We start from the raw sequence: 10,492 nt of genomic DNA, 5'->3' as shown, positions 1-10,492 counted from the left end.
TCTCTCTCTCTCTCTCTCTCTCTCTCTCTCTCTCTCTCTCTCTGCTGTTTGGAATCTTTACGGTGTCCATGAACAGGTTGGGACCCACCACTGATGCTTCACAAGTCCTGGCCTACAGGGTGGGATTGTGGGAAGTCGTCCCAGTGCTTGTCCAACACCTCCCAATTTGATCCTTGTTAAATTGGGTCAGGCCTAACGGGGTGATATGCCTTTATCCAGTTAGGGGCTGGCCAAGGAGGATGTAGGGATGAGAAAGTGGGGGAGGGGTGCAGGGGGCGCTACCACCTGGGACACTGAGCTTGGGAAGGTCGGGATAGCATCCTGTGAACCAGCTTGTTTGGCCTCCTGACAGTAAGCACCTGTGTCCTCCTCCTTTCTGTGCTGGCCATCCCCCTCAGCTTGGGAACTACACTGCTGAGTCATAGGCAGGCCCAAGCCTGGGACGCACCTAGGCTAGGACCCTTACCGGACTTTTCCCCAACAAGTGGAGGCTGAGGAAGGTCTTTTGAGGTGACCCTAGTCTTGGAAGGGAGAAAAAGGAGTTGGCAGCGAGGGCGCCCCTCCTATACCTGATAGGGACCCTCTCAAGGGGGCTCCTGAGCCGCAGTCCCACCAGCCTGAAGGGGCGGAGCGCAGAGAGGCCCCGCCCCATGTAAGGCGGGGCTCCCGTTTTCTCCATAAAAGCTGGGCTCGGCGCAGCAGCAGCTGCCCTGCTGTTTCGTCCCTACCGAGTACTGCGATTATGGCGTCGCTTACCGTGAAAGCCTATCTTCTGGGCAAGGAGGAGGCGGCCCGCGAGATCCGCCGCTTCAGCTTCTGCGTTAGCCCGGAGCCCGAGGCGGAAGCCGAGGCCGCGGCGGGCCCAGGGCCGTGCGAGAGGCTGCTGAGCCGGGTGGCCACGCTGTTCCCCGCGCTGCGGCCTGGCGGCTTCCAGGCGCACTACCGCGGTGAGGGGCTAGGGTCGCCGGGGTGGGGAAGCCACCCTCGCTCGGCCACGGTGGGGCCGGTCTGGGCGAGGACGTGGCGGGACGTCCTCTGCCTCCCCGGGGACCGGGGGGGGTCAGACGGTCTTTGGGGTGACAGCTGACGTCCCGCCGACTGTGAGGCGGTAACGCAGGGTGGCGGTGGCTTCAGGTAAAGCCCCGGAAGAGCGGGGACCGGACGGACAGACAGACAGACAGACGTGGAGGTGGGGTGGAGAGGAGTGACGCGGGTAAACAAGCGGCGGGGGCGGGGAGGTCGGGGACCCCGGAACTAGCTCAGTCTCTTGCGTTGGAGTGGCTGGTGGCTGCGTGGGGTGGGGCTAGGAATTGTTGACAAGAGAGCAGCGGCCAAGGCCCTCCCTCTGGGAGGGGACGGTATTAAGATCTGGCGGAGGACTGTTGGACCAGCGGTCTTTTTTTTTTTTTTTTTCTTGAGGTAAAGCCACGTTGCCTGATTGGCCTTGAAACGCCCGTGTGGTTTAGGGTGGCCTCACTCGACTTCAGTCCTCTTTGTTTCCCAGTGTAGGGGTCACAGGTGTTCATCACTACTCCTGGCCAGAAAATTTTCCGTGTATCTGAGTGATTGTGTAATTCACCCAGGAAAGGTGTATAAAGAGGCTAGGCACTGGTGGCACACGCCTTTAATCCCAGCACTTGGAAGGCAGAGGAAGGGGATTCAGAGTTCGAGGTCAGCCTGGACTACAGAGTGAGTTTTAGGACAGCCAGGGCTACACAGAGAAACCCTGTCTCGGAAGAAAAAAAAAGTGTATAAGGATTATTCTTTTGTATTAGAGACAGGTCTCACTGTGTAGCCTGGCTGGCTCTTACCCCTAAATTGCCCTTCAGCGTCCTCTGCTTTATATTTTGCTAGAGATCCAGGCCAGGGCCTCATGCCTGCCAGGCTTGAACTACCTAGCTGCCTCCAAGCTCCTTTTTTTTTTTTTTTTTTTTTTTTTTTATGAGTTGTGTAACCGCTATCACGTTCAATTTAGAATCTCTTGTTTTATAAATCTTTGTCAATATTTATTTTGGTTTTCCAAGACAGGGTTTCTCTGTATAACCCTGACTGTCCTGGAACTCACTCTATAGACCAGGCTTTGAACTCACAGAGATCCGCCTGCCTCTGAGTGCTGGGATTAAAGCCTTGTGCCACCACTGCCTAGTGTATAAATGGAGTCTTACGGTGTAGTTTTGTTCGTTCACTTATTAATATGTGGGAGGCCCATTTGTATTGTAGCTCTCACCAGTATTTTTCCCCCTCCTGTACTGGGGCATGAACCCAGGGTTTTGCATGTGCTAGGCAAGGACCTGAATGCTGCTGGGTGATACTTCATTTTGTGTGTATGTGTGTGTGTGTGTGTGTTTGTGTGTGTGTGTAGAATAATCTGTTTGGATATGTCATGTTTAGTTGATCTGGTCTTTGGTTGGTAGGCACTGGGCTGTTGGTAGTGTTGCTGGCTGAGTGGTTTGCCCACAGGCTCAGCCCAGCCTGCACATGTGTGGTTTGGCATATATGAGGAGCTTGAAGAGTAATTGTACTAACATGTAAACATACACACCTGCTTGCAATCCCAGTACCAGTGTGCTAACATAAAAACAAAGCCAGAGGGCTTTGAGAGATGGCTCGATGGTTAAAGCTGCTCTTCCAGAGAACCCAGCTTCTGTTCCTAGCACTCACACTAGACGGCTCACAACTACTTGTAATTACAACTCCTAGAGCTCGACACCCTGTTTTGGCGGGAAGCTGGGCCCACACTCACGTGTGCACTGCCTTCTGTGCAGAACTGTAGTCCAGGACTATCCAGTTTGTGTCAGAGTGAGGCCATATCGCTGCTTGCCCCAGCATCCAGGCTGAGCCTAGAGCCTCTGCAGATGTCTGTTTAGCCTTGGGCTGTCTGTCCATTGCAGCAGTGGATGTGCAGCTGGGTGCCTCTGCTGTCTATTTTCTGTCTAATGCCTGCTAGGTCAGTGTTTGGCCCCTGAGCCGTGTCCCTGGCTCTGATGTATTGTCTCTTAAACCACACAGATGAGGACGGGGACTTGGTTGCCTTTTCCAGTGATGAGGAGCTGACAATGGCCATGTCCTATGTGAAAGATGACATCTTCCGCATCTACATTAAAGGTATGGGGCTGCCCTAGGGCACTGCCTGAGTCCGAGGGATTCCTTTGGAGCTTCCCTCTCATAGAGAAAGGGTCAGGACGAGGATGAGCTCTAGGGGCTGGGAGCTGAGGGAGGTGCAGACGGGGCTCCTGCTGTTTAACAGTTGCAGGGCCTGGGACCTTTTGACCTCATACGAGGTTGTCTTAAGCAACTGAATTCTGGATGGACTCTGACCAGCAGGGCTGCAGTGACAAGGGAGAACTTCAGGGACTTGCTCTGATAGTTTTTAACTCTCTCTGCAGAGAAGAAGGAGTGCCGGCGGGACCATCGCCCACCATGTGCTCAGGAGGCATCCCGAAACATGGTGCACCCCAACGTGATTTGTGATGGCTGCAATGGGCCTGTGGTGGGAACTCGCTACAAGTGCAGCGTGTGCCCAGACTATGACCTGTGCAGCAGCTGCGAGGGGAAGGGCCTGCACAGGGAGCACAGCAAGCTCATCTTTCCCAACCCCTTTGGCCACCTCCCTGATGTGAGCTGGTTCTCTGCAGTTCTAGGGGGTACAGGGTGGTGGAACCTGGAAACCCTGACCCCTCACTGCCCTGTCTTGTTTTTTCCTGCCCAGGGCTTCCATCATCATGGCCGCTGGCTTCGGAAGCTGAAACATGGACATTTTGGCTGGCCTGTCTGGGAGATGGGTCCACCGGGGAACTGGAGCCCACGGCCTCCTCGAGCAGGGGATGCTCGCCCTTGCCCTACAGCTGAGTCAGGTAAGGCTGGTATTTGAACTGGTTTTGGGGTGTCATGAATAACCAGTCAATTCAGGTGGGCCCTTGGTCAAGCTATCCCCATAGCCTAAAGTCCAGCAGTGCCCACAATAAGCTATATACTACACATCCCCCCCCCCCATATAGCAGTTGAATTTAGGACCTAATGTAGGACCTTGCACACAATACCTGCGGGTTCTATCATTGTGCTACAGTCTGTCCTATCCATGTCATCAGATCTCTTAAGAACCCTGCAGAGACAATGCATTTCCAATTTACAACTGAGTAAACAGGTGGCTAAGTGCCTAAGGCCACTACTGTCTCCCCAGGGCCGCCCTGCCCTTCAAGTTGCTCAAGTCTTAAAAGACAAAAACAAAATGCCATAGTCACAAAGCCCATGTGGTGGCACAGATACTGTAATCTCAGGACTCAGGAGGTAGAAGCAAAAGGATCAGGAATTCAGGCCAACTTTGGCATAAGACCCTGTCTCAAAAACCTAAAAGTAAAAAACTCACTCATAGCTCTGCATTCTAGATTTTGGGATTCTGCTTTTTGTTTCCTTGAGACAGGGTCTCTTTATAACTCAGGCTAGCCTGGAACTCACCATGTAGCACAAGAAGGCCTTAAACTTGAGATTCTCCTGCCTCACCCTCTTGAGTGCTTAGATTGCAGACTTGTGCCAGAACAGCCAGCTGGGTTAGCTGTTTGATTTTGAATAAACAGCATATCTGGGACAAGGTCAATATTTATATACTGGTTGTACTAAGCCTCTGGCCCAACATGTGACTCACTGGGAAACCAAGGGTGCAGTGTGGGAGGGAAGAGAAGCACCAAGTGTGGTCAAGGGGGTCCCAGGACGGTGATTACCTAGATGATGGGGACCTTGGCACAGAAGCCCTGTGATAAGCGGCAGAGTCACAGAATTCGAGCTCATTTTTCTTCTTGTGAAAACCAACAGCTTCTGGTCCGGCAGAGGATCCCAGTGTCAATTTCCTGAAGAACGTAGGGGAGAGCGTGGCAGCTGCCCTCAGCCCTCTAGGTGAGTGAGCTTCCTGGCCATCCTGTGAGATGCCTCAGTGGTTGGTGACTCAGTGTGCAAGTGGCCTTTGGCAGCCTTTTCTGGCACGCTGCAGAGGCCAGGGCAGATCTGTGTGCTTGACACCAGCAAGGTTTAGTTGCGTAAATTAACCTTTACCGCGGACTGGAATGGGTGCCTCAAGGTTGAATTCCTAATTCTTAAGCTTTGTAGTAAGTTAGAATAAGCCAGTGGGGAGGATGATCTATAGGTGGGTGGGCTAGCCTTTGGGGTAACAACGGCTTGTGTTTTCTGAGCTGAATGAGTTGATTTTTACACTTGAAAGCAGGCAGTTGATTTCTCCTTCCTTCCTTCCTTCCTTCCTTCCTTCCTTCCTTCCTTCCTTCCTTTCTTCCTTCCTTCCTTCCTCTCCTTCTTTCTTTCTTTTTAGTTTAGGCAAGGTTTCATGTTAGCTTAGGTTGGCCTAGACTCTGCTATGTAGCCCAGACTGGCCTTGAACTTGTAGAATTCCTCCTGTCTTGGCCTGCTGGGATTTCTTCTCCTTCTCATTTGAGAACCCCCAAATCTTTCTGGAAGCAGGGAGAAAGTGCTAGAGGCAGGTGCTCTGGGTCGTGCCTGGCTCTGCAGTGGACAGAGCTCTGCTGGGGTGGGGAAGCACAGTGTCACCTCTCAGTACTGTGGCCCTAGGTACTGTCTCTGGGGCACACTGGTGTGATTTAGGAAGTGCTTGTCCACCCTGTTCTATGTCTGCAGTGTTAGGAGGTACCCAGTGTCCAGTACTGAAGGAATGCTGATGACAGGGTGTCCCAACCCCCTCCAGTCTCTCCTCCTCCTTATAGCTACTAGGTATCACCACCACTTGCTGCAAGCCAAGACCATCTGTGCTCATGCTGCCCCAGGATGCAGCTTTGAGGCAGCAGTGGCATCTTGGTCTTCCAGTTAAATTGAATAGTTTACGTAGAGATGTGGTGTAGCTCTGTGGCAGAGTATTAAGACTCCTCGATTAGCCAGGTGATGGTGGCACACGCCTTTAATCCCAGCACTCAGGAGGCAGAGGCAGGCGGATCTCTATGAGTTCGAGGCCAGCCTGGCTGCCAGGGAAGGCTCCAGAGCTACACAGAGAAACCCTGTCTTGAAAAACCAAAAAAGAAAAAACAAACTCTTTGATTCCTGACACCAAACGAAGTACAGATAAAGCAGTTCAGTCAGACTGCATGGCCTTGGCGTTGGAGTAAGAGGCTCTGGAGAACCAGGCTCTCATTGCTTTCCAAGGAGATCATAGTGGCGCAGCATCAACTGGGTTGTTGCTGGGGGAGAAGCAGGGCTCATGCTAGGATATAGTGGGGCTCTTGAGGATTGTAATTCACTTGAGATTGTCTTCATCCAACAGATGAGCTTTCAGGGGCTGCGGCAGCTTCTCTGCAAGACAAGTCTGAATTGTGGTCCTTGGGTGTAGGGGAGGCAAGGATACCCGGCAAAGGGTGCTTTGAAGTTAGTGTGTGTTTATGTGTGTCTAAGTGTGAAAACTAGTCATTTTGGAAAGTGAGTCCTTCAGTAGAAAGATGAGAGTGTGGATTCAGCTCAGTTCCTGGTCCATCCTTGTCATGACAATGCTTTTGACTTCTATTGGAGCTTCCCAGAACCCTCTTGCTCTCACTAGCTAATACTAGTCTATGCTGGTGGTGGGCGTATCATGACCACTGGGATCTTCTCGTGAGAGAGCAGGCATTATTTTGCAGTGCTCAGAGGTTGTCTGGGAGGATAAAGGCCTTTGAAGTGTGTGGAGTTGCTAAGTAGTAGAATACCTAGTTTGACAAGACAGCAAACTTTCTAAAAAAAGACTCTGGGTAGTTTAAACTGAGGGTTGCTTCAGCTCTTGTGGAAGTCTTGGGAGTTTTCCTTTCTCATCTCTCTGAGGAACTAAGGGGATGACTCACATGCTAACTGCCGCTAATGGATTGTACGAGAGCAGAGGCCCAGAGGGAAAGGGAGTTGGCACACAACCTCTCAGAAGGCAGAGGTTGGGGTAAACCAGAGCCACGGTCTTTTATTGGTAGGTTCTCTGAGAACCAGCCAAGGAAGGCCACTACTGTGGCCCAGTGCTGTGTTTGGCTCAGAGACTGTGGTCACTGACACCTAGGACACAAGGTAGCAGGGCCTTTCTTGTCTGTCACTGGGTCTTTTGACAAGCACAGGCTTTGAAGGGGACAGCAGGGCTGGGGTTGGGGTTGTCACGTGGTCTATCATGTCACATGGTTATGTGGTTCTGGGGTTGAGTCCAGCCTCTGTGTCGTTGGCTAGCTGCCAGTGTCCCAGTCCACCAAGTCACTGATAGATAACACGTGCAGGGGAGGCCTCTGGACTTGATGGCTCTATTCCTCCTTCTCTAGGCATTGAGGTTGACATTGATGTGGAACATGGAGGAAAGAGAAGCCGCCTGATGACCACCTCCCCAGAAAGTTCCAGTGTGGGCACAGAAGACAAGTGTAGCACTCAGCCAAGCAGCTGCTCTTCGGAAGTCAGCAAACCTGATGAGGCCGGCGAAGGCCCCTCACAGTCCCTGACAGAGCAAATGAGAAAGATTGCTTTGGAGTCAGTGGGACAGCCAGAGGTAGGTCTGCTTTCTCCCATGACCTTTAACTGGCCTGCTTGGCATCTTGGCCTCAGCCCTAGCCATCTTGCAGCCAGAAGGGTTCTGTCCTTGTTATCTCTGGTGTCTTCAGTCTCTTGAGCCTTCTGACAGAACTCTATAGAGAAAAATCTTACTCCCGTCTGAAGCCGTAACTCTGTATGGGGCGTTTATCTGACGTACATGAGATCCTGGGACTCCCATACTTGGCTGGGAGCAGATAGTGGGGCCAGTCACTTCATGCTTGTGCTCACAGCAGATTATATTCTAGGAACAGATGGAGTCTGATAATTGCTCAGGAGGGGATGAAGACTGGACCCATCTGTCTTCCAAAGAAGTGGACCCGTCCACAGGTGAACTCCAGTCTCTGCAGATGCCAGAATCAGAAGGACCAAGCTCTCTAGACCCCTCCCAGGAAGGGCCCACAGGGCTGAAGGAAGCTGCCGTGTACCCACATCTCCCACCAGGCATGTGGTCACCAGAGGTTTCTTTTACTTTGCTTTCAGAGTATCCTACCTATCCTGTGTCTGGTTTTGGCAGCACAGAAAAGGGTAACATGGTCTGGAATTTTTTGTTTGTTTTTTCGACACAGGGTTTCTCTGTAGCTTTGGAGCCTGTCTTGGAACTAGCTCTTGTAGACCACGCTGGCCTCAAACTCAGATCTGCCTTCCTTTGCCTCCCGAGTGCTGGGATTAAAGGCATGCACCACCACTGCCTGGCTGGGATTTTTTAAAAAATTTTTTATTATTTTTTGGTTTTTCAAGACAGGGTTTCTCTGTAGCTTTGGAGCCTATCCTGGTTAGCTCTTGTAGACCAGGCTAGCCTCAAACTCACAAGAGATCCGCCTGTGCTGGGATCAAAGGCATGTGCCACCACTGCCTGACTGGGATTTGTTTTTAAAGGCAGTACCTAGTTGTGTAGTTCAGGGTGGCTTTGGGGTTGTAGACTTACCTGCAGCACACTGTCTGGTGGTGTTGTCAGCTGACATCAGAGAAAACTAGAAGACCTCTTCTCTCTGCATCAAGCAACAGTAATCTCATCTCATTTTAGGAATTTCTAAATCTCAATACCCAGATGTCCTGAGAAGGCAGATGTGACAGAAAAGGCAACACTGGTTTTGGGCCGGCATGCACCAATGAAGTGAACTTAGACCCTACACACCATTTTCTCGGGGGTTGCAAATTTTAATGGCTAGCACCAAGGCCAAGGCCCCAGTAGAAGCCAGGCAGTATGTAAAGTGCTGGGCTGGGCTGGTTAGTCCCAAGTGTACACCCTGCAAAAAAGGCAGCCAGCTCCCCTGTTCCCAGGATAAGGGTATTCAGGTGAATAACTTACCTCTGGGCCAGATTTGACCTTGAGGTTTTCAAAGCTTATTTTCTCTGCAGCAGAGCAGAGGGGCAGCAAATGGTTGTATGAGAGTCTGGGGAGGGGCTTTATTGAGTTAAAGGCCATCCTGGCTACACAGTGAGACCTCTGCACCTCCATGGCAGACTGCTTATCTCACACTTGCAAGGCTCTGGACTGGAGGCAGAATGGGGCAGGGGAGCTGGAGAACTGGCTCGTCCGGTACAGTGCTTGCTGGGCAAGCATGAGGACAATAGTCTGGGCTCCCAGAACCCATGTAAAAAGCCAAAAGCTGGCTAGCTAGACAAGATGGAACTCGTAAGCTGAGTTCACTGAGACCCCAACTCAGTCACATGGAGAGCAATAGAGGAAGACTCCTACTTCAGCTCTGCGCGGCCACAAGGGACATGAGTACCATGACACATGTGCCGAACAACAACAGGGCGGGGAGTCAGGCAGTCAGAGGAGAGTCACATTTCTTTATCTATGAAGAGTTGAGATGCTGTTTCATTGTTGCCCAGGATGCCCCTGAATGATCTTCTTGCCTCCGTCCCTTGAGTGTTGGAACTACAGGCTTGAGCCATCACATCTGGCAGTAAAACTTTATTAGAAAATAACCGCACTCATTTGCTTACATACCTTCTGGCTGTTTATGCTACAGTGGCAGAGTTGAACAGTTGTGACAGACTGGAAAGCCTACAAAACAAACTATTTATTTGGTCCTTTAGCTGACCTCTGAGGTTCCTGTAAGGCCCAAACAGAGGAGTCTTCCTGGCAGGCAAGACTTGCTGTGTTTGGAGTGTTACAGGGCACCTCACTTTCCTGTATTGTTTTGCAGAGGCTGATCCCCGGCTGATCGAGTCGCTCTCGCAGATGCTGTCCATGGGCTTCTCTGATGAAGGTGGCTGGCTCACCAGGCTTCTACAGACCAAGAATTATGACATCGGAGCCGCTCTGGACACAATCCAGTATTCAAAGCACCCTCCGCCATTGTGACAGTGCTTGTGCCCAAGCCCCGTGACCCACCCCTTTGTCTTGTAGTTGCATCCAGTAGAGCAGCAGGGCCTCTATAAGGCCAGTTTCTTGGCATTCTTCCAGAGCCTGCAGGTGGGAGTGTGTGAAGCCCTTCAGGGCAGGAGAGAGTTACTTGGGTGACTTGGGGGGAGAGCTCCAAGAGTGCACATGCTGACACCTGGGAACACAACCAGGTGCTTGTGGCTGAGCTTCCTCTGTGTTTCCTAAGTCTGGCCTTTGCCAGGGAGCTGCAGAGGCACACTGCTCTTGCTGCCAGCATTGCACCAGCAGTCCAGAATTGTAGCCTGATGACCTTCTGTGCTTTTTTTGTTAAAAGTGAACAAATAGAACCATTATGTAAGTCAAAGGTGGCAGCGACTGGGGCCTATATATGGCTCCTGGGGGATGGAGAACTTTTGCAGGCTCTCACCATATACTGCCTCCCCTTTTAATGATCCAATGTTAATGCTTTTAAACAAACCCCCCATGTAGCTTCCTCTGACTTATTTTTAAATAGCCTGTAATTAAATGGCAAATGCACTTTAACCAACCCTGTGGTCCTTACTATTGCTGTTACAAGGGAAGTCTGTTTGACAGGTTATTTGTTCTAGAGCACCC

The 10,492-nt window shown here is 51.4% G+C and overlaps 1 protein-coding gene across 2 annotated transcripts; it reads left to right on the top strand.

Moving 5' to 3' along the window:
- Nucleotides 1-692: 692 nt before the first annotated feature.
- Nucleotides 693-10,424, top strand: Sqstm1 (sequestosome 1). 2 transcript variants are annotated; one of them, XM_050158616.1, is made up of 8 exons: nt 693-947; nt 3,010-3,105; nt 3,387-3,616; nt 3,710-3,854; nt 4,810-4,890; nt 7,278-7,498; nt 7,788-7,869; nt 9,699-10,424. In XM_050158616.1, exons 1-8 carry the CDS (start codon nt 743-745, stop codon nt 9,854-9,856), a joined length of 1,218 nt encoding a protein of 405 aa, XP_050014573.1. In that variant the 5' UTR covers nt 693-742; the 3' UTR covers nt 9,857-10,424. The 2 variants fall into 2 exon arrangements, with proteins under 2 accessions (XP_050014573.1, XP_050014572.1); XM_050158615.1 differs by having other exon boundaries at nt 694-947; nt 7,788-7,983.
- The last annotated feature ends 68 nt before the right edge of the window (nt 10,425-10,492 follow it).

The sequence above is a fragment of the Alexandromys fortis genome, unplaced genomic scaffold, assembly GCF_014885135.2.
Source record: "Alexandromys fortis isolate MF-2015 unplaced genomic scaffold, M_Fortis_MF-2015_v1.1 scaffold_99, whole genome shotgun sequence".
Classification (NCBI taxonomy): Eukaryota; Metazoa; Chordata; class Mammalia; order Rodentia; family Cricetidae; genus Alexandromys; species Alexandromys fortis.
Note: the sequence above shows the minus strand (reverse complement) of the source record. Positions and strands in the feature narration are given on the sequence as shown.